This window comes from Apus apus, chromosome 7 (assembly GCF_020740795.1).
Source record: "Apus apus isolate bApuApu2 chromosome 7, bApuApu2.pri.cur, whole genome shotgun sequence".
Lineage (NCBI taxonomy): Eukaryota > Metazoa > Chordata > Aves > Apodiformes > Apodidae > Apus > Apus apus.
Window position 1 is genome coordinate 25,461,658 of NC_067288.1, and position 23,955 is coordinate 25,485,612.

The 23,955-nt window shown below is 39.8% G+C and overlaps 1 protein-coding gene across 6 annotated transcripts in view; it reads left to right on the top strand.

Annotated features, from left to right (window-relative positions):
* Positions 1-1,441: 1,441 nt before the first annotated feature.
* Positions 1,442-23,955, top strand: part of ZFYVE9 (zinc finger FYVE-type containing 9) — a 60,601-nt gene continuing 38,087 nt past the window's right edge. For 2 of the 6 annotated variants that reach the window (XM_051625775.1, XM_051625780.1), the window contains exons 1-3: positions 1,445-1,618; positions 17,205-17,309; positions 23,773-23,877. In XM_051625775.1, the coding sequence (XP_051481735.1) occupies positions 23,808-23,877 (70 nt within the window). In that variant the 5' untranslated portion in view covers positions 1,445-1,618; positions 17,205-17,309; positions 23,773-23,807. Of the gene's footprint in view, positions 1,619-4,923; positions 4,978-14,941; positions 15,038-17,204; positions 17,310-23,772; positions 23,878-23,955 lie in introns of those variants that run through there. The other 4 variants (XM_051625779.1, XM_051625776.1, XM_051625777.1 and 1 more) reach the window with 4 other exon arrangements.

The following is a 23,955-nucleotide window of genomic DNA, read 5'->3' on the forward strand; positions in this document are numbered from 1 at the left end:
GAGCTTTACAAGCATGACACCACTAAGTGCTGAAGAGGTAACAAGTTGGGGTTATACCAGAACACTTTATGGGAGAAAATAAATCCTATCTCCATTAACATGCTGTGATTGATCAACATATTTTATCTCCTTAGCTCTTTGTCCATGGATTGATGATTCAGTTGATTGAGTATCTTGTGTTTTCTGCTTGAAAAGCACATAGTTCTACCAGAACCAATGAATAAACATTGAGCGCTTCCCTTTCATTTCAAGGCGGGTGGGCTGATGCTCTTGGCGCAAGAAGGCCTACATTTCACCAGCGGCTTCACTGCCACGTGCGGGGAGTTAACGGGGAAGCCCAACCTGCGGGAAAGGGATGGCCCTGCCGGAGCCAGGCCCCGAGAGGCGGGAATGGCGCTGCGGCCGCACGAGCCGCACCACACGGGCCTTCCCCGCCCGCCCCGGGGTGGCACGACGCTCCGCCACGGGAGGAGGCCAGAGCGCTGAAGGGAGGAGGGGATGGCGGCTCTTCCCCTTCCCGCGGCGCGGAGAGAGCCCTTCCTGGGGGAGCCGGGACGAGGGGCTCCCGAGGCGCGGCCCCAGCAGAGGGCGGCTGTCCCCGGGCACGGCAGCGCCGGGAGCCACCGGCGGGAAAGTGACATTTCCTCCGGTTCCCGGTTCCCTGCAGCCGGGCGGGGAGGGGCGCAGCTCCCGGCGCGGGCGCCGCCGAGGCCGCCTCCTCGGAGCGGCAGAGGCTCGGCGAGGCGCGGGGCGGCTGCTTACGGCTCGGCGTTACCCGTCAGCTGGGCATCGCGGCTCTGAGACTGTTTCTGTGAGGAACCCGCCTGTGGGGGTTTGGTTGTTTGGTTGTTTTTTTCTGTTTTCCCTGCCTGGCTGACGTGTAAGCGTGTCTGTGAGCGGGGGGCTCCCTGCCTGTGCAAGCCCGCACCGCTCAGGGTGGCCGTCCCACAGGGCAGGGTGCCCCTCTCTGGTGCTGAAGGCACTGGATATGAAATGGCGAAATAAACCCTGCACGGCTCCTGCAACATCGAGGTGCGGTTGCAGCCGGCTGGGGGGCACGTCTCCCGGCCGAGGGCAGCCCAGCTGGCCGGGCAGCGCCGGGCTGGCTTGCGGCGCCCCCCGCTGCCGTCCTCCCCGCATGTGTCTGCGTGGGGGCGGGAGGCCCCGGCTGCGGGGCCCCGCCAGCTCGGCGGGACGCGGCGGGGGCTGAGCGGGCAGGCTCGTTCCGCGGGGCGCCCTCCCGCGCAGGTGACTCCTCCCGCTCTCCGCCCGTGACGCCCGGCGTGAGGCGGCCGGGCCCGGGGGCGGCGGCGCGGCCCGCCCGGCCCCCCGCGCCGCGGGGCGAGGGTGCGGCAGGCTCCGCACTGCCTCCCCGGCGGTGCCGCAGTGCCGTGCGCTGCCTCCGGGGCCGGCCAGGGGGCGCTGGCTGCCGGTAGCTGCGGCGGCCTCGGCCGCGGAGCCAGCGAGCGAGCCCGGCTGGCGGGCGGCGAGGGCGGGCGCCGGCCTCTCCAGCGCTCGCGGGGTCTGCGGGGCCCGCCCGGCAGCGAGCGGCGGCGGAGCGCGGCCCCGGGGGATCCCCCTCGCCATGCAGACCCGGCGGCGCCTGCTGCCTCCCGAGGTGAGTAAGCAGCGCCCGGCCCTCCGCCCCCGGGCCCGGGAGGCCGGGGTATCCCGCTCCCCAGGCCCCTGCCGCCCGGAACGAGGCCCCGCGGGCGGGCGGGCGGGGAGGGCTCCGGCCACTCAGCCGCCGCGTCGCCGCTGCTGCCCCGGCCCAGAGTCTGAGGGGCTCCGGGTGCCCCCTCACCCCGCCGCCCTTGTGCCCCCCGCACGCCACCGAGGGGACAGGCGCCCGGGCGCTGAGGGGGCAGGAAGGCAGCGATCGCCCCTCAGCCCTCCCCGGCGGCGACCCTGACCCTGGGAGCGCACTCCCCGCCACTCCCCTCCGTCCCCGGGTGCCGCTTGCCGGGTGCCTGGGCTGGGTGATCCCGGCCCGGCCGGGGCACCTTTCTCGCAGCGATGCTGGAGAAGGGGGAAGAGCTCTTGCCGCCTTCCATCGGGGCTCCCCCCTCGGGACCCCCCGTGTGCCGCCGGTGCCGGAGCGGGGCAAGGCGAGGCTGTTCCCGGGCCGCGCCGTGCGAACGGGAGCCTGCGGGCGGCTTCGGCTGCCGGCCCGGGGAGGGGAGGATCCCTCCTCGCATCTCGTGCCCTTTTTATGGCCTGATCTCCGCTCTCTCTCCCCGGGCAGGGAATGTGACTTGCTCATCGCGATGTGTAACAAGTCACTCCTGCAATGGTGGTAGTGGTGGAGGGGGATGGGGCCAGCGGGCGGGATGCGTTTTATAACATCTCTAATTACGTGAAACTGTGGTCATGTCTCGCTCTAAGAATAACTGGCACTCTTGGCATGTCAGACTTTTTTGCAGAGGTGGGTTAGTTACTTGCTCATAAATGTTACGGTTAAATAGGCGCCTATGATGGAGGGTGGCTGAAGAACTGTTTTTCATCAGACTGAGAAACAAGTAGCAGCCGGGAACGGATAGACTTTATGTTTTCCTGTTAACTGTCTTGTTTATTTACAGACAAAATATTCCTGATTACTTTGTGACAGAGGTTTTTCAGAGGGTTGAGTTTTTTACACGTATTTTCATTCAGTTCCAATGGTAGAAGTTGACTGAATATGGAATCTCAAATTCTGGCAATTTTTTTTGTCTCAGATTAGAATTTCTGAATAACACTACCCTCAATATTTCAATCCAGGCTGAATCCAGAACTGGAAGAGGCCCTGTAAAACAATAATAAAAAAGATGCTCTACCTGAATAAAAGCTTTTCTTTAGGCAGCATTTTACTGACTAGGCAGTGTTTTAAAACATTGTAATTAACTTTTATGAGCAGATCATTTTTGATTGCATGGAACAAATCCAGATTTTAGATACACCTTCTGTGGTGGAAACAACATCAAAATCCTTTGTTACTACCTGAGCCCAGAGGTGCACTTATTTTTATAAAGTTATGGCATGTGGATACAAAATGAGAAGAACAGTCTCCTTGACCCAAGAGAGACGAAATTAAAAATCTCTTTGGAGTTTTGGAGAGTCTGAAATGGCAGCTGAATAAGGGCCTAAAATCTCCATCTGATTCAAGCCTTGATCCACACCTAACAAGTCATCACTTCTGACACATTGTAATTGATTCTCTAATTGCCCATTGCTTTATGGTGCCTTCTTAAGTATGTGAAAAGGGCAGAAGAACACCCCAAAACTGCAGTGCTGAGTCCTGATGTTGCATGTTCTTTTTGTGTGTTAGTTTTGAGTCTGTTATTAGGCTGGAGATTAAATACTTTCAAAGGCATATTTCAAGATCTGAGGCCTGGGGCTAAGACTGAGATGAAATACAGGATTTTTTTAGTTTGGCATAAAGTCTGACTGTGATTGTCTCAGGGAACAAAGGTAGAGACTGAAAAAAGGTAGGGTATTAAAACTCGTGGTCAAAGAATGATAAGCTTTTAATGTCTGTTGTTGCCAGTCCACTAGCTGTGCCACTAACTTTAGCAGAAATAGCTTGCTAGTTTTCTGTTTTCCAGGCTGTCTATACAAAAATTACCTGGAAATTATTTTGCAAAGGATCAGAGTGAAGTTTTGCTTTTGAAGAAAAGTTGGCCAAAAAGAATTAGATTTTGGGAAGGCGTTTTTGTTCATGTTTTGTTGATCAAAAAAAAATCTTTCTGATGCACTAATCTGAGAATCTTTCAAGTAAAAGTGAGTTTCTTGACAGAAAATCAGGTGGAGGGTAATAGTCTGTGTGGTGATGAATCAGCCATCTTTTCCAGAATGTTGTTGGAAGACACCAGTATATTCATAGATTACTTTGTAAATTATATGTAGAGGCTACTGTTTATTTTTTTTTAATGTGGTTGAGATTAAAGTCTCTAAAGAAATTGAAAGGTGGCCTCTTTTAGAGCTCCATTTGTGATTCTTTATGAGACTTGAACTTTGAAATGAACAGAAATGTGAACTAACATGCTCAGTTTTCCCTCCTTGTTGATTTTGTGAAATGTGTCCCTACAATGATACTAGAAGTTTACACAGCTTTTTGTATTGATAAGAAATAGTCGGGAATAAATAGCTGGAAATAAGTTAAAGTGTTGAGCTTTAGGTGACAGAAAGAGCTTTTACTTCTGTGTTGGCTTGAAGTGTTTGCTACATCTTACAACATCGGGGAAATGACATCAATTAATGTAAATGGATGGGAAGTTTTAAAAGATATATCAGGGATCCTTCACTGACATAGTATTTTTTATTAAATTAGAATTCTGGATACATATTCATACAAGTTGATTTGACTAGTGACTGCAGATACACTATACAGTTATCAAACAAATAGCACACTTTGAAAAACCATTCTTAAGAGTGTGATAAAAGTAAATAGCTATTCTCATAATACATTAAAATGTATTTTGTGTATACATAATATTTTTTATTTTATAGATATAAATTATGCCATTTTTACAGAGAAATACAGTACTTTGCTTACTGTTTGGGTGGCTGGGTTTCACTTAATTGACACTAAAGCATAATACAATTTATTTAGTTTAATTTGGCTGTTAAGATTCTTCTTAGACTTTGAGCATCTGTAGATTTTAAGGTGCCCTGTTAAATTTAAATTAGTGTAATTCTTGGCGAGTGTTTGTGGGAAGGAAAGAGTGTGATTGTCATACCTAGGGTATTAAACTACGTCATTCCCTTAAATGTTACTTTCCAGAGAAGATTACAAGACATTGCAGATCCCAGGACCTTTTCATTGGGATTAATGGAATGCTGCACTTGGTGCGTGTGTCTTTGACAGGTGTTTATTTCCTGAATGTGCTTTATGATGTTTTCTCCCTTTTGCATCATGCACATGCAGAGCTTGGGATATTTAGGAATGCCACCATTCAGACTGCCACAGCAGACAGGTGGAATAGGAAAAATGCTTTTAAGGTGAGTTTACATGTGTTCTTTCTCTGAATCTGTCCAGTATTGTTTATTGCTGGAATATTACAACAGTCATTGTATTACTGTTGTATTTCTAGAAGAGATAAGTAGAAATGTGTGACATTGATACCTACTTTTAAGAAATAGCAGCCCTCCAACTAGTACATCAGCATTGAACAGGCTGAAGGTGAATGGTAGAGGAAATCCACAGAGAGTCACTTCAACTATTTTAAAAGTTGTTACTAGAGAAATCTAATTAATTTTAAAACATAGGTTAAAGAGAGTGTGTGGCCAGGAACTTGTGGGTGACGATACTGGGGAAATTGTTCCTTCCATATTCTTTTGTCTAGATTTGACTTAAAGAGGCAAGTCAAGTCAGTTGAATTTTACACAGGCATAATTCTGGTAGAATAAAAAAAAAAAAAAAAAGTGTTAAAATATGTGAAAAACAGGTGTGAAGTCACAATCTGTAGATTTTCTGTGTTTTAGAAAGTGTGGAGCTAGGGTGCTCTCTGAATAGCTTGTGTGATATCTTCAGTCGAAGTATAAACTAAGGCAATAGTTGTCGTAGTTATGAAGGCCAGTGAGGAGAGAGCCTAAAGAAACTTTGTCTTGCTTCTGTGTAAAATTTGGTGATTTGGAAATGTTATTATGTGGCAGACTGACCCTGTGTTATGTTTTGAAGTTTTAGAGTCCATATATTTAATCTTTTACATAATCTATCCCCAGTGTCCGCTGTACATTGGGCAAGTGAAAACACGGACTTCAGTGTTGGATTTCCTCTTGCATTGGTTTTTTTGTTTGTCTCTTACGTTCCTGACTAGCAATTGCTACCCTTCATATTGAATTATTTGCAAACAATTGCAAAGGATTGTACCCTCTGTATTCTGTCTTTATGTTGTATATAGAATCTATAAATATCTTGTTTGCTATATGTTAATATTACTTTTATCTCTGATATTTTGATGGCAACTGAAGCCACAAATATGAGTCATTGTGGTGACTGTGGTATCAGTTGTTTAAGGGAATACATTGAAGGTTCAGAAGTGTTCTGCTATGCTCTGCTAGGTTTTCCTGTCAAGAATTATGTTACATGCTACTAATATGTATTTTGCTTCTGCTTTCTATACTTTCCCCCCTCCTTTTAGTACCAAAAAGAAGCTTGATGTCACAGTTTGAGCTGGATTGCATAATGAAGTTGAGTAGGGCTTTACAGTTGGAAATGGTATTGCCAGTTAATAATTTTTGTTAAAATTCTTCTGCTGGGTTTCTGTTAATGGTTTGGTTCCAATATACCAACAAAGGTGGGAAGCTTTCTAGTGGAGGCTTGCATTAGCTGATACTTCAGACAGTGATGCTGAGTCCTGGTTTAGGGTATGGCTTTGTATATAAAATAATGCAGGAGACAAATCTGCAACTGTTTGGGTTTTTTTTTCCCTGCGATTATCTGTGTGTGAAAATACTTCTGTATTGTAGATTTCAGTTTGATAACTTTTTTAGGACTGTTCCCCAGCTATTTTTTATTAGTGGCAGAAGAATTAGGCATGATCAGAGAATGCTGGAAATGTTTGGAGCTTTAGCTTATGTTGATACAATCCTTAGTCTAGTTAAAAGTTGGAACATTATGGCTATTCTTACTGGTAATATTTCATTGTGAGTCCTACTTATTGGCTTCTTGTACTTGAGTTTTGCCAAAGAACAGTTGTGGGCCTGCATAAAAAGGCAGAATGTTTATGTGTCTTAAATTCAGCCCAGTGTATGAAGAATCCAGAGGCTGTGTCTTATCAGGTGATAATTTGCAATTAGGCCACACTTATGTCAGAGATTCACGTGTGCTCTGTCAATTACAGAAGTGCCACAGCTGCCCTAGTAATACTTATCAGCCTTCTGGATTCTTGCTATTTTAGAAATCCCTGTAGTACAAAAGTTTTTGTTTATTTCCATGCCATACTGAAGCCTTCTTTTATAAATAATAGAAATCAATCTTTATACATGCACTCTGATTACAACATTCATATTTCACTTGAAGTTTAAAATTTTATTTGTGGCAGGGTGTGGGTGAAATACTTTAGAAATTTCATAGAAGATTATCAGTGGAGCAACATACACTGGTACATTTTTCTAAAAAGCACTATGATAAATTTAAAAGGAGTTGGTAATGTTCAGTGTAAGAAGCAGATCAAAGAGCTTTCTAAATCGCATAATAGCTTCTTTATCTGTGAATGACACTGACTATTAGAGAAGCTTTTCTATTCCAGATTCAGTTTTGTAGTGTCAAAACTCTGCTTTGAACTCAGTGTACATGTTGGCTTACCTGTTTGCACTCCAACTGTGATCTAGATGAATGATTTAGGATAACTGAACTAAAGGCCAAGCTATTTGAAACTACAAATTTATAGTGTATATAGTTGTTATAAATTCAAGAAGAATTGGCAAGTCATGTGAATATGCATAAAATGTATTGCTTGATTGGGTGGTCAGTCAGATTATTGGAAGTTTGTGAGATACTAGAGGACAAAAATTGTGGATTTTTTCAGATCTCTGAGGCTTTTTGTTCCTTAGTTATTATTTACTATATTTTTCTTGTATTTCTTTTCACCTGGATAGTGAAACTGTTCTCTCATCTGTTTCCTTTTCTTCTTCAACAGCTTTGATTATTTTTTTTCTCTCTCTCTTTTTTTCTTTTCCTTAATTGGTGGATTCTAAGAGGAAGGTTTAAGAATGGTGTCATTAGCAGTAGGATATGGGGCCTGGTTGCTGCTCATTAGATTCCTCTGCTGTGTGTAGTGCTCAGACTTCATTCTGATCATGGGTGTGCCACACATCCAGGATCTCTGAGTTAGACTGTGATGATCTCTGTGAGGATGATTTAGGTAATCTCTGCCCTAGTCATCTGCTGAAGATGCCTGGCAGAATTAAATTTGTATTCCCTCTGAGCTTTGCATATCAATTTAAACAAAATTGCAACAGAAGAGGCAGCACATTTTCTGCTTGTGTTGTAGAGAGGAAAAGACAAGGGGGCCTCAGTAAATTGCAGAAGGGTGGCTAGTGATTTCTTAAATAAGCAGGGTGTGAAAGAATGTGTATCTTGGATCCCTATGTGTGTTAGTTGCAATAACTGTTGAACAAGGATAATACTTGTCTTTTTAGGCCATCTCAGATCCAGGGAGTATGTTGCCTGATACCATGCAAGACTGAGGACAGAGAACTGGGCTTGATTAAGCTGATGCTCAAAAGAGCTTAGTTTGTTCTTGGGCTGAGTCAGTGCAGTGTGCTGGTCCAGCAGTAAAGGAGCTCCCATCATTCTAGCTGGAACAGTGGGAATCTAAATCCAGATTCACTTCTGATGGCTAAGACTTGTGTTTCAGCCATAATTCCTTAGAGTTTGTGAAAGATCTTGCAAGCAGCAGGGAAGTTCTTACAAGATCTGGAGAGCACTGTGCTTTGTTTTGAATTAAGGATGTGTTGAATGAGTTTTGTAGTGTAAACTGAATCTGACATTGTAGGTACCCAAGTCTTTTGAGGTGCTTTATTGATAAGCATATTGTTCTACCATCACTGGTATGAAATAATCTTGGTTTTCTGTAGATTTAATTCCTTTTTGCCCCTTAGTATCTCTTCCCTTCCTTTCCCCTCTGCAGTAACCCCAGCTTTCTCACATATCACCATCATTCTGTTTTTTTCCAGAGCTGTGTGGGTATTGATTGCCCAGCAGGTTGCTGCCAAAAATACGTATAGCAGCTTGCTTTTTCCTTGGAGGACAGTTGTTTGGTTTTGTTTTTACTGTGCAGACACTGATTTTAATGAATGTGTATTTTTTTAAAAAGATGAGCATAAAAAATATTAAGTGAACAATATGATACCATAATCTTAATTTCTGTAGGAGATCAGATTAAAAATGCAGCACTTGAAAAGTGATAGTAACCAAATACTTAACCAATGTGTAAAGTCCTCTTCTTATTTGTGTTATTGAGATGGTGAATATTGAGTTTTCTTTGTAGAGTGAAGGAGGCACAAGAGTTACACAGTTAAAATCTACCCAGCAAACCAGTCAATGTAACTTTTTATTCCCTATCTGGATTGTAATGCAGATAAATGAGCATTTAATATGAATTGAGATTGAGTAAGGGTGAAGTTCCTGCTTTGCCTATTCATTTTTTTTTTCATTTATCTAGCAGTCTTTTTGAAATTGCACGTTCTTCTGCAATACAGTAGAAATTGATACTATAGCTTTCTTCTGAGACTTGTGTTTTGTAGAGGAAGGAGCAGGTATCTGATCTGCACCCTTTTGGGGGTTCATACTTCAGTACAGAGCTACTATTTCTGTTTGCTGCCCAGTTTGGTAGCTCAGCAGAGCATATTGGTTGGCATCATGTTGCAAAGTTACGTTGTGAGTGTTATATTGGTTAATGCAAAAATGAGTATTTTAATGATCTCTTATTTTGTGAACTTTAGAGTATGTGCAAAGCCCACTTCTTAGGTTATATTGTTAACAGCTTGCTTTAAAAAGTGTATGTATTGAAACAGGCTCTTAACTGAAACATGAGTTTGCATTGATTGTAGGAATCTCATACTGAGTTTCTGTATAAATTATGAAGGCTGAATAAAACCCTAGTGTACTTCATGTATTTTACATTTCCTTCTTGATTCTTTTATAAATCTGAGTTTAAAAGGTTGTTACTTAACTTTAAACATCAGTCTACCTACGTGCTTCTGTGCTTTCAAGTAATTATATTAGTATACTGGCATGATAGCCTCTATATTGTATTTACCTTGGTTTTAGTTAACAAATCACCTGTAAAATGCACTTTAATCTATCGCTGGGGTTTGCACATAGATTATTTTTTATATGCTTCTGTAGAATGAACACGGGGTTTATTATGACAAGAATTAGAAATTGTTTCTTGAGACTGATGGGCAATAGATACATTTATATGTAGTCTTTTTGTTCCCTCTTTCTTTTCCTATGCAGTTGTACCTTCTGCTTTTAAGGAAATGTATAAATAGTGGCTCCTATGTAGATAATAGAACTGGTTTTAACTAGAGGTTTCAAATGCATAGATGCTTGAGCAGGTAGCTGTGCTGATCCTAGGTGATGGATACCCAGTGTGTGTATATGTGTTAGAAATTGAGCTTCATAGTCTGAAAAGTTGAGGGTTTAAGTGAATTCATGAAGGAGCCATCACATCAGTAAATAATGATGAGGATAGGTAGAAGGCAGGTTGACAGTTACAATGATGGCTTATGTTTTGACTGCTATTTTGGCCACATGTTTTTTTTTTTCTTTTTTGATAGCTATTTTGTCTAAATACTTAAATTTATGTGGATGCATCACCACTGTTACTGAATTTGTTCCCATCACTCTTAGAAGTGAGGAATAATATTGTCTGGTTAATAAGGTCGTTTACAACTGGCTTATACCAGAGGATCTGAGCAGTGATGTTGAAACACATGAGGTTTCTCATATTTTTTGACAGAGGAGGAAGGAAGCATGGGTAGGGAGAAGGAAAACAGACTCGGGAAGAAGTGAATGAGGAAGGAATGTGTTTGAGAGGGAAAAGTAAGATTAACAAACGAAGAAAATGGAATTCAAGAATGTACTACGGTCTAAGGAGAGGGCAAGAAAAGAGGTAGGGATTCATGGCTGAGCAGAATCAGCCACTGTATCAGTGCACAAAAGAAGTGGCTGAGCTTTCTCAGTTTTGGACTACCTGAGAAGCATTGCGTCTGATTTGAGGGGACATTTGGTGTTCCTAAAGCTCCATAAGATTTCTGAAAACTAAATTTTGACTCATTAATTATGAGTGCTTTAAATATTTTTTTGTTGTTTTTTTCTGTTAAGCCTTTGTTTCCTGTGGCTGCCAACAATGATACAGAATTATGGACACTTAGTTCTATAACTAAAACCTTTCTGAGCCTTACCTAAATTTTAAGTAGATGCCCTGATTGGCATATTGTACCACTGGAGCAATGGAAAAAAACCAAAACAAAACACTTCACAGTGAATCTGAATGCACATTTCTCACTATTTCTGTTCAGTAGTGCCTGGTCCCTTCAGCACTTTAAAAACATGTTAATGGACCTCAGCATAAATGAGAATGATACTCAGAAATAGTTGTTTCAGTACACACTGTTGCCATGGATGTATTGAGTTGTGTTGGGTGAGTTAGAGATGACTTGAGACACAGTGCACCATGAGCATCAGCAGTGTAATTAGATCATGATCGCAAATGTGGGAGTCAACTTTGCTGTATTGGACTAGATAACCACATTTGTAGTGCGTTAGTTTTGTGTATGGATATATATGTTTAATGTTGGCATGATCTGATTAGAAAAGTCAGCATAATAGGAGAAATAAAATTGCTAGCGGGAATTAAAGGTTATATAATTTCAGATTGGAGGGACTATGAGATAAAGATTCATAGATCTCTGAATTTATTTTCAGGGGGGCATGGTAATCCAGCCTACATAACCTAGAATTTGAGAAATAGTAAATATTTGCTGTCTGTAGTTACAGTATTTCTTAAAAATGTGCATGTGGAATATTTTAGAGCACTGTTATGTAGCTATCAAGTGAGTAAGAATGAGCACAGCAGCATTGGAAAGAGGATGTACGCAGGTGTGTTGATAAAGGTAGCTTTAGTAGCTGATTGGCTGCTCTTCAGTAGAAAGTGACTGTAGACTTTCAGAGTTTTTCTCTGTACAGGTTGTCCTTTCTTTAAAGAGCAGCTGAGTGCATAAATTGTGTCATTTCTAGCAGCTTCTCTCCCCAGTGGGTACAACTCAAAATTGATGGGCTAGTAAATGGTAGCAAAGCAGTTTCCCTCTTTGCCTTTTGTCCTTTTCATCTGTCACATTCTGGTTGTGTGGCAAGTCTGGCTTTTATTATCAGATACAGATTTTGCTCATGGCACCTGCTAGTTACCAGCCCCTCATGTGTTTTATAAAAAAGGGCAGTTCCTTGGCAGTTGAAGGCATTTAAATAGCAATTCTAGGGGACCTTAATCAGTTTTTCCCATATTGCCCAAATCTAAGAAAAATCTGAAATGATCATCAGTATGTTTGGGATTAATTCATGTTTCTACCTTGTGTTAGAAAGAAGAAAAACTTACAAAGTATTAGAATGCAGGTTTAATTCACTCTGAGATACATAGTGCATGACCTTTAAATAATTTTATTCTTCAAACCTGTTAAGGGTTAACTTCTAGTAGTCAAACCCTTTTTTCTCACATCATTTCATAATTCTGTTTATCCCATATGTTTTACTTTAGTTTGTATTTAAATAAAGTTAAATAACAGCTTCAGTTCAGTATATTAAATGTATTGATTTATATATTTTTTTAAAGCACAGTTACATTGATGACATTACATGGAATCCATGGACAAATTAAGCAACATTATTTCTTATTAAATTCATGTTTAATACTTTTTTTGGTGTGTGTGTTTTACAATATTTTAAACCAGGGAGTTGTGTGAAGCAGTGTTCTAAACCATCAGATTTATAAGCTACTAGATTTTGAAGTGAGCTCTATGAGCATATGAGTAAGCTCAGGAATGGGTTTTCTCTTTTTTTCCAACTGTATTCCTCTGGAAAAACTTGCAGTGAAGGCAGCACTGTGGTGTAAACCTATCTGTTTATTCTTCCAGGGAGCTGGATAGTGCTCAAGGCAGTCAGAAGTAGTTATATATGAAGGTCGACTCACGGTTCCTGTGCCCTGGTGCTGAGGGCCCTGCCTCTGCAGCGTGCTCAGGGCTTGTTGGCAAGGCTTTTTGAGTCATGAAAATAAACAGTTATTTTCTCCTTGAAGTAGTAAAAAGGGGAGGAAATTAATTTTATTTTCTCCTGTAAAGCTTAATAAAACAGGTATCCTTTTCAGTTGGGCTGCTCTCTCTTACTTACTAGAGGACAAGGATTGATAATGCTGCTACAGTTTTTCTTGTCTTCCTCTTGCTTTTGACTGTGATACTTTCTGTAACACTTCTTTGAAGTGGCTGCTCTTTTGGCTGCCTTACTGCCACTCTGGCATGCGTTGTGAATGTCTCCTTGTGGAAACTTGTCTGGAGACAAAAGTGAAAATAGTAACTTTAAAATGACACGGGGAAACATCAAGGGAAAAGGTGCAAGCATCAGTGAAATAATTAGAGAGACTGTATTCTGCTTTAGGCGTTGTCCATCCCTGTTTGTGCAGCTGATTGGAAAAAAAGACAAAGCAATGCAACACTGAAATAGTTCATCTTTTGTCAGCATTCATGGTAGTGAGCTGATACAAAATGTTGTATTACACAGAAACAGCCTGCCATGCCCCAGTCTATTCTTTGGTTAATTTACATAGAGTAATAGGAAGATCAGCAAATTATGGGAGATAAATCCAAAAAAGATACTTGGTCATCTCAAGCTTTTGGTGCAGGAAAACGATGAGCAGCGACTGTATCTTGTTTATGTTTGTTACATTTTAGCTCTTGCTGCTGTTTTTAGTATGTCTTATTAAGTGGATTTATGGCAAGTTTTAATGGGATTTTCTAACTGTTTCTTAGACAAGGTATTTTTGAAAAATATTTGTTATTTGCTGAGTCTCCTTTAATAAATTAGAATTTTAAAAACTATTTATTTATTTATTTTCCTTGGTTGTTTTGCGTGGCTGCTAGTTTAATTTATTAATACAACAACTCATGTTGAAATACTTAATTTGGGAACTAATCTGAAGTCCTTGCCTTTGCAGGAGTTCTCATGTGTGACACAGATATTGCTCCTGCTGTGTCACAAACATTTTATAATGCATGATCTTCGTTTTATTTGGCACACACCAGGTAGAAAGAGCTCTGTAGTTTATTAGAGAGTCAGTGTAGTGTTCAGGAAGGCTGACAGCAGCAAAGGATAAAGGTTCTCTCCTTCAGATAGCATGCACATACCCTGTCCTCATAGACTCTGGGTGCTGTTGTGACAGTGTATGCTGGGGCAGATCTGGAGGGCTGCCTTTGCAGGAGTGTTTCTGCCTAATATTTAGTCTTTCTACTTGCATTAATTCTTAAACAAAATAATGTAAACACGTGTTCATGTGAAACTTGACTGGAAGTTGCTGCTTCATTTGAGAGAGGCCAAGGAGGAACCATTATGAAATGACAAAATTGTTGGGCACATGGTAAAGTAACTTTATTCTAAAGGATTTAATAATCTGAGTGATGAAACCCCACCTTTTCCACTTGTGAAGATTTAGCTTCTAGATTAACTGATCAGCTAAAATAATTCATATTGCATAACTGATGTGTGTCCTGAAACTTTCTACCTTTTTCCCCTCTGAAGTCCACTGCTTTCCTAGTAATGTAACTCCCTCCTGGAGTATTTATTGCTGATGGTTTTATCCTTGCAAAGTTGGGACCTGAATACATTCCCTCTCTGCAGTCTCTCTGATCTCCCATCTGATAGTTCCAGAGTGTAGACAAGCTAGGAAATTAAGATACCAGGGTTGAAATCTGGGTTTGCACTTAAGATAATGCCTAGTTCAACTAAACTAGCAACAATAAAGTGCCTTAAAATGGCTGCAAATGTATTCCTGCCTACTCAAAGACATCTCACTGGTAGCACAGTATAGAAGATCTGTAGCGTAGTTAAGAATTGGATCCTTGCCAGCAGATGGAAGCATTTTTTACCATCTCTTCATTCTTGAGCTTTTTCTGCATGTTTAAATGTAATATCAAAATTGCTTCTTTTTCAATCTCTTTCCGTTTATTATAAGTTAAACCAATTTGTACTAGTTCAGATTACTTCCATTTGATGTTGTAAATATTTTTTACATTATTTATTGTGAAAGATACTTCTAATTTTATATTTTTTGAGCTCTTTTCTTCTTCATCATCTATTCTGGGCACGTCTCTGCTTGTCAAATTTCTCTTCAATTTCTGTTTTGCCTTTGCAGTAATTGGCAGCCACCCTCTTGGAGCTCCTGAGGGAAATCATACATGTAGGGTATAACCAAAGCAGCACCTGAGTGATACCACTGTAGGGCAGGAGACAGAAGAGTTCAACCAACCATCAGCAGAGGAGATAAGAAACTGTAAAATGCTCAAAGTAAGCAAACTGGAACTGCAGGGACAGTAGGCCTCCTTAATTTATCGTGACCTTAGGTCTCAGTAGTCACATAATTTTTAGGTGGAAATTTATGTATTTTTTCCAAGTGTGATGGAACCGTTTTTTAGCAGTGTGGATGATTTGTGAAAAACCTAGCAATCACTAGATTATACATAGTTTTGAATATTTTTTACTCTCCTTTGTGATTTTTTTCCTTGATTTTTATTTTAATGTAATTCTCTTACATTAACTTAAAAAAATTGCTTTTTGTTAGAATATATTACATTGCTATCTGTAAGCATGCTTTGATTTTTTTCATTGATCTGTGTATGAGGAAATGGCTGCCAAGAGTATATGTGGAATTGTAAACAATAAGCTCTAGGGCCTCCAGGTAATATCTCTTCAAAGCTTTCTTTGGAGACTGGTAGCAAGTGATTGGATCTGTGTTCTTCTTTGTTGAGTGGTTACAAACAAAAAAGTTATTACCTGGGAAGAGTGGCACAAGGAAAATGGATCAGAAGAAAAACAGTGAATAATAAAGCTGTACTCTAGCCCTGAATATTGCTCAGGGCACTGGGGACAACACAGCACATTTCAGCTGTAGGTTGCTAGGTTTGATCCATTTCTGATCAGTAAAGATTGAAGTTTGTGGTTAATGTATGACCAGCTGGTTCCTTTGAAATGTGTTTGATGTTCATGACGCAGTTGACAGGCGTTGTCATAAACCACAAACAGAATTGTCATTAATTGATTCAAAAGGGTCATGAGAACTGATTCATTTTCCTCCCCCTACAGGCCAGGAGGGGACGTGCTGGTGGCACAGATAACCTTGCCTCCCTTCCATAGGTACTTCACATCCCTGGGAAGAACCTTACCATTCTGAAGCCTTTCACTGCAATCAAATCTTCCCTCAGCTCCATTTTTGTATGCATATGAATCCTACTAAAGAAATCACTAATATAACAATTTCTACTATTTCTCAAATGTCCAAAAATCATCTTAACTTATAGAGGTGGAATTATATATGGCATCGGAAATTTTACTTGCATACAGGAATGGTTCTGTTGGCATACAAAGCTGTGGGATTTTATTGTGAGCTTGGAAACAGTACTACTATGAGTGCTACTGTTCAGTTCATTAGTTTCCTGGAATTATTACTGTAGCTTATTTCTGAAAAGAATAATAAACAGTCCTGGGAAAATTGTAGTATAACACTGAATATCACTTTCATGCACAGAGAACTCTTTTTTTTTTTTTTTACTTTTGTTCATTCATTTTGCTGAAGTTTTAATATTTTTCTCCTAACATATGCTGCTGCTTCATCAGAGCATTAATAAATATTTTAACTATCAAAGAAGTCAAATACCAGCACCAGCAAGCCTTAAAACATAAATTTAACTTCTCTCACTTATTGTTCTTTTTGAACTCTTTGTCTTTTCTTAGCTAATGGCTGTGTTGGATTTTTGACCTATGTTGACTGCTAGGATGCAGTTTGTGAAAATGAACACCTCACCTATACAAATGCTGTAGTTAGGAGAGTAAGGCAGTTTTTTTCTGAAGACTTTTTTTTGCTTTGGTACCCCCTGCTATTGAAGTTTGATGCCATTGTGGTTTTTGAGATAAGCCTTTAGGAAATGGAGGGAGCCTAAGATTGCAGGGGGAGTAATTTGGAGACAAAACCAGTTGTTTCGCTGTAACAAAATCCGTGGGAAGCTGATGAATACAATTTGCAGAATTTAGAGGGCCATGTATGTTTGTTGAGAATCAAAGCTACTAGCTCTTTATTTTTGGAAGTCCTGTTGTAGTGTAATATAATTAACTTCAGAGGCTAGTTTTATAAATTCAGCATTACAGTCAAGGTCATCAGGAATACAAGGACACTTGGAGTTGCTGCCTCACTCTGTGGGTTTACAGTTTACTGAAGAATAATAGTAGGTAGCAATGTGTTTTTTATTAGCAGTTTTTTTCACCAGAATATTGGGAGTCCAGTAGTGGCATAGTGCATATATTCAGATTGCTGAATATAAAGCTGCAAATGTAATCCAAATAATTTGAAGGCTTGCAGCATCTGCCAAATGTGCCTGTGCTAGCTGCAGTCATTCGTTGAAAAACATGGTTTGTGGCAGAATTACCTATCATAAAATACATGTTTATATTTTCTTTCTAGGATCAAGTAGAACACACTGATTCAGCAGAACTGGCTGGTTGTGCTGCAGTCATCATGAGTAGGCACAGGGTCATTCGTTTCTTAACATATGTGTAAGAGAAAAAGGTAAGAGGCAAGTTCTGCTTCAGAATATAATGATTCAGGGGTATGTACTTGAAATGCATGTATTTTTATGTGTGCTTATGGATATATATATCTACATACACCTCTGTATTTGGATACATAGCTTATATAGAAGATGATGGAGTATTTTTAGCATTTTGTTGTTTTGTTTTTTATTGAGACTAATTGCCTTGTTTTAGATCAAAGATGTGGCTTATTTTGTTAGGGGGAAGGGAGAAGTGGGCAAAATCTTTCTTCCTCAGTCTGTGTTGTAGGCAAATCTCATCAGTTAAAAGTACAGCTATTGCTGAATTCTGAACAAGCTGTTCAATACAGCAGAGGAGCTTGACTTCTTCCTTCCGGGGCAAATAAGACACAGATCACTAAAGGGAGCTGGAACAGTGTGTGGCCTTGACCATTGTTTCTTAGGGTTGAAGGAAGTCTTCAGGAGCACTAGGTCTAATAAATTGATTTGTTCAGTTGATATGTAATTCTGTGTTGTCATACCATGGGAAAATGACATTTTCTGGAAGTCTGGTTTTTATCAGGGTGAATGAGCAATGTTTGGTTTCAGTTTGATCATGCCCCTTGTGAGTTTCTTCTTAGGAGTCTTTCATATATTTTCATGAAGACTATGATAAACTACTTGAGTATTTTGTTTAGTAAGTTTGTTGTTTAGTCAAAGTTTACTGAAATCTGTATGTTCACTGTTAGATACTGAAAGAGTAGTCTTCATAGGACAGCATGATAGAATGTCCTGAGATCTTTTTCTCGTTCTTTACATACTCCGATGTTTAGGCCTTTGGTATGATAATAGTTACATGTTGGTATTACTTCCTTTTGATGCATTTTTTATTACAGAGTTTTAATGTGATTGCGTGCTGTTCAGCAAGTGTTGGAGTCAAGAAAATTTGAAAGACTTAAGGCTGTTAGTTCCCATGGTGAAAAAATCTGGAGGGTAATTTAGCATGGGCAGTGCAGAAGATAATGGGTTTCATAATTCCTTATTGTAGAGACCAAAACAAACATGAGTCTGGCTGCTTTGCAGGTGTAACACAAGGCTTGTCTGTACAGTTCATTTCCCAAGAAGAAGCTGGCAGGTAGGATATCTGAGCTGTTTTCAGAGGCTGTCTCCAAGGTTAAGCCTGTTCAGAATACCATCTAATTTTGAGGAAGGTTTTTCTGTCCTTTACTTCTGTCTCCTTCCCTTCCCACTAATCAATTCAAGTTTGTCTTATGTCTAAATGCTATGGTGACTAGGATAGTAATTCTGGATGCATATGACACAGACTTTCTGGTACATATTTAGACATTAGGGAAAAGCAGAGCATGTAAGCTTGATAAAACAAGTTATTTAGTTTTAGAGATGAAGATGATGATAAGTCCATGCTGTTGTATGAAGAAGTCAAGAAGTAAAACAGTTTCTGAATTATGCATGAGCTGTGATCCAACAGGACCTGAAAAGTAGGCTGCATGTTTTCATTAGCTTTTTGCCATGAAAGACAGGAGATGACTGCAATGGGTAACAAGTGATTTTGGATTCTAAACTTAGTGTACCAGTGGATGATACTCATTGTATTCTTTTTTTTGGATACAGAATTTTTTTAAAAAAGACAAGTTATTTAATGGGGGGTTTGCCTATAATTAATCTATTCTGAGAAATCTTTGCATGGAGGACTGTATTTTTGAAAAACGTTCTTATGCTTTTCAGTGGATTGGTGACTTATGTCTCCCTTGCACTGGCACAATATCCTCTTCTTCATATTGTTCATCCCAATATATATGTCTCCTTTTTGGCAGCACACAGCTAAAATTGTCATTGAAATTTCTTCCTGTTTTCCTTGTGTTTTTATTCTGGCTTTTCCAAAGTTTGAGTTGTGTGCTTGATTGTCAGCTTCTCTCCATGCCATAACTTGGAATAGTCAGGCAATACTAAAGGGTTTCACAGCTATCAAGGATCCTTAAAAAGTGTAATTTCAGCCTTTATACTAGGACAAAGTTTGGGACTAGAATAATTTTAAAACTGGTCCAAACTTTTATAGTGGTATCTGTGAGTTACGAAGAGTCCAAAGACCTGTAAAGGAATATGTTTGGTTTTATTTATGTTGGATATTTCATTAATCTATTAGAAAGAAAATGAAATTCTAAACCAGGGGGAAAAACATCTACCAGATTATTATAGCATGCTCTCTTAGAACATTTTGTGTTTTCTGTTTTGCTCTTGAGCTGCTGGCTGTGCAGAGTTGGTGCTGGATCTTAAACTGGCAAAAATACGAGTTGCTGACAGTGTATCAGTCAAGAAGCATTGCGGGCATCTGTTAGGAACATGAGCACTTGTCCTCCTTTTCTGTCAGGAAGAGGGCAGTAAGGACTTTTGTGGGTTTGGCAGTGTGTTTTTTGCCCTTGGACAGAATGTTCTGGAAGAGCTTGATGCATTGTTGTGTTATTTTATATAATAATTGTAGATATTAGACCTGAAGATTTGCAGCAGACCTTTTCTGAGAAATACTTATTTCCATAGACAATGAGGTATCATTTAGCGTTCCTGTCAGCTTAGTGATTTTGAGTTTAGAAATAAAAGATTCTCCATATATTCTGGTCCATCAGTAAGTGAAATACCAATAATGAAACAACAATTTTCTCTCTTCAGTTTGAACTCTTAGCAGCCTTCAGTCTGGATTTTGGCTTTTTGCATGTTTTTGCCTCAGTATTTGAGCTTCAGAATTCATATGGTTGCACATTTTTGTTTACACATAGTTCTGTCTACTTAGAATTTTTAAACATGTAGAAACAGATCCCTGTGTCATATTGGACAAAATTTAAAATCACAAATATTAGATATTTAAAATTAGATAATACAGATGTTAATACAGCAATAATTTCGCAGAGGTGCTGTGAAGTATTAACCTCATTGGATTTGTGGGGGAGTGGGAACAAAATTCAAACTCATCTTTATATGCCCTTGTTATTGTTAAACATGTGGTCTCCTAAGTCTGAATATTTGTAAATTTATAAAATCACACTTCATATAAAATTTAAAAGCCAAACCCTGACTAAAGTAAATTAAAAATATATTATGAACTTCTAGCACTGCTTTTTTTGGTTAGGCATATTTTATTCCTGATTTATTTGACAATGAAAAAACAGCTAATACAGGACTAAATTTAGGAGACATTAGAGGCAAATGTGGCCCATATTCTACTTACTCCAGTGTGCATAAATTGAGTTAGTTCTGAAGTAATTTTATCAGGCTTTCAGATGGGTTTTGAACTTGTATGAAGGTCAGGTCTGTGTTTTTCTAAACATTTGGAAGTTACACAGAATCAAACTGCAGTCATTCAAAGAGTTCTTAAAAGCATGTTTTCAGCAACTATATAAACAGCATAGCATTCCTTCCCCATCAACTTGCTTGTCAGTAATAATTATTTTCTTTAAAAGAAGCAAAAAAAACCTAACCAACAGAGCTGGTAGCCTGTTTCTTCAGGGCCACCCATATTGCAGAGTTTGTGTTTATGTCCTAGCAAATGCCATGCCTGGATGTCCCTTTTCACTGCAAAAGTGCATGAAAATCAGTGTGGTGGCTTCAGACCATCATAGTTTAACCCTGTGGAACACAAAAGATTTTGTGTGAGACTTACCACTCCTGCAGTGTTTCAGTGTCAAATGCTCTGCATAATTGACTTTAGAAGGAGGACTTTGCCTAGGAATAGTTATTCACATCTTCTTCGATAGTTTGCTAGGCTGGAGTGTTATAATGTAAATTAAATACATTCTAAATGGATGTGAAATTATATGGTATTTTGCAAAAAACAGTCTTACCTCTGGAAAAAAAACCCAAATGAAATATTATTTGGGACAGATTCTAATAAATGTTTGACTATTTGGTATTTAGTGAGCTGGTAAAGATGATTCCTACTAAGGGGTTGAAATGAAGGGAAAGCTGCAAGAGAACCTCCAAACTCACAGTTTGGATGTAGTTTGAATGAATTAGTATTTGTGTCTGAGGAGAAGCATCTGCTTTTAAAAATTATTTCAGTTTAATTGAAATGTGTGTGTGTAAATGCAATTGTTTTCGTTAAAATGGTATGAAAAAAATGTTAATGCAATGACGTGGACAGATTGGATAGCTCAGGAAGACACTGCAGTAGGTATAGGCATCTAAGGCATCAGAGTACACTGTCAGGTCAGAACCTGGCTTTTGGTAGAGAATGTCAAGTGTTTTTACACTTCTGAAATGCAACCTCAGATCAAGGTGGCAGCTTCTCCATTGCTTTAGTTATAATCTGTGAATCTGTGTACAGTAAATGATATGGCCAGTCTTGTGTTTTCCTTGCAGAAGGATCTAAAATGCCAGAACAGAGGACAAATCTGGGAGCTTGTAAGGTGGCAAGTCTAGTTTATCTCTGAGTTTCTTTGCAAAATGGTCTTATTTTGAGTGATGCTTATTGCAGTTTCTAAGTTGCCATTGCACTGATTTTCTTTAAAATTGACATTTTGTATACATCTTTAAAACACAATCTGATTACATTAAGAAGCAATGTATTTCTGTTGTAACATCATAATCTTTTAAAAGCACCATGTGTTGAATTTCAGGCCAACATTAAAAACTTAAACTCTGCATTTTGTGGTATTTCAATGCATGATCTTTTTGTACCCGTAACTTAATCGTAGCTGTTGCCCACAATAAGCACAAAGCTGTATTTAATGTTGTAGTAGTTGAAATAAAACTTATGGATGTTTTCCTCAAATTCAGATACTGTGGAGGTAATGTTAAAGTATAGTTTTAAATTGGAAACTTCCTCTGATGTGTTTCTTGTGTCTGTTGTATCTCTAGTGTAAAAGAGCAGGTTTTTAATTGAGCTGGAATCTCGCTGTCAGGTCTAACACTGTTTCTTACTGCAAAATGAGGTTCTCACCCTCTCCTTCTCCATGTCCTTGTTTCACAGCACTGAAAGCAAACTCTGAAGAGAATAAGGCTGTTTTGGATGATGTTCAGAGCACAGATCAAATCAAGGTCTTTCTTTATGGTATATAGGTTATGACACACATTTCTCAGTGAAAATGTCTTTGATGGTAGGGAATGTTTTTAAAAAATGAATCAGGGTGTCTTCTTGCTACCATTGGGAGCAAGATGACCATATTCCTACTGTTAGGGCAAAGATGTTCATTATGTGAAGTTGTAGGAAGTTATTTAACGACTTAGGTTGGTTGTTTTTTTTTTTTAATTTCTCCCTTGTCATCTTCCTTTCTAGCCTGAGAGGGTATTATCTTTTGATGAGATTGTTTATTTCTGTGCATTTTGCTGCATTTCCAGTGCCTACCTTTCAGGGAAACAAGGATTACTAAAGGCGGCATTTTAAGACCTGGCACAATTTAAGTCCTTTAAGCCACCCATTAAATCCTTTAACAATTTTTCTAAGTATGAATCTTTGAAGCACCTCGGGGAAATGAGGGATGGTGTAGAATACTGCTAGCCTAGTATACATTAAAAAATCAGAAGAATGGGGAGTTTAAACTACTTGTTCAAAGCCATGCGAGCTAATCGGTGATAGCACGGAAATGGAAGCTGGATCTTCAGATTGTCAGTTGGCTTTCTGGTTCCCTCGACTGCTTTTTTCTGACTGGTGTTCAGGCAGTTTTGCTGTTACCATCATGGTGATCCTGATGGCTAGACACATTAATGTGGCAATGCCACATTAATTAATGATGGCATTGAACTGCCGTCATCATCTGGGTTTTGAAATACCTTAAAGGCTGTTGCTGGCTTTGATGAAAGTTCTGTTTAAATGCTCAGGTGGAAGTCAGTGTTCTTGAACGTAAGAAGCTGAGGCAGTGCCTTCAAATGCTTAGAGAAGCATTGATAATGAGCTGTGAGGGCAAAAGCACATGACTGGGTTTGACGTTGTTCAGTGCGTTATTGTTAAACATATCTTTACTCATCTGGCATCATTGCGCCAACTGACATGGGTTTGCAAACTCAGTTTGCTTAGTATTCTTTTATTTTATTCATTTGATGAGGATTTTTTCTGTTGCTGTGACAGCCAGCATCTAAAAATGAAGCTGTGTTCTTCAGTTGTTGTTGCTGCAGATACCTGGTTCACATAAAGACATTTGCTTTTATTTGTGTGTGGCAGGATTTTTAAAGACATTATTTTGCAAGTGTTTGCAAATACTATGATCTTTTCTAAAAATCAGGATTTTGCTTTAATGGTAACATTTCAAAAACATTTGGGAAAGTGGAGGTAAATAAAATCCAACACAAGTTTGGGGAGGTTGTTCATCTGAACTAAGTGAGTTTAAGCACACAAGTAATTTTTAATCCTGGAAAATCGTTTTGATTTATGCGTGTAATGTGTGTAAAATTTGATTTACTGATGACTTCTTTTTCCCTTAAATCAGGACAGTATGTATTTGGAGCACTGCTAACTGAAAGGGAAATACCTGATTGTAATTTGTTCTCTGGCAGGTTCAGACAAGAATCTGGTGGTCTTTCCCTGACAAATGGAGAACTATTTCCAAGCAGAGGCATATAACCTCGATAAGGTTTTAGATGAATTTGAGCAAAATGAAGGTGAGTCATTTTGAACAAGATCATAGATGCATTCTACAGAGACACCATTGAAAAGGGACAAATCGGGATATCCCTTCT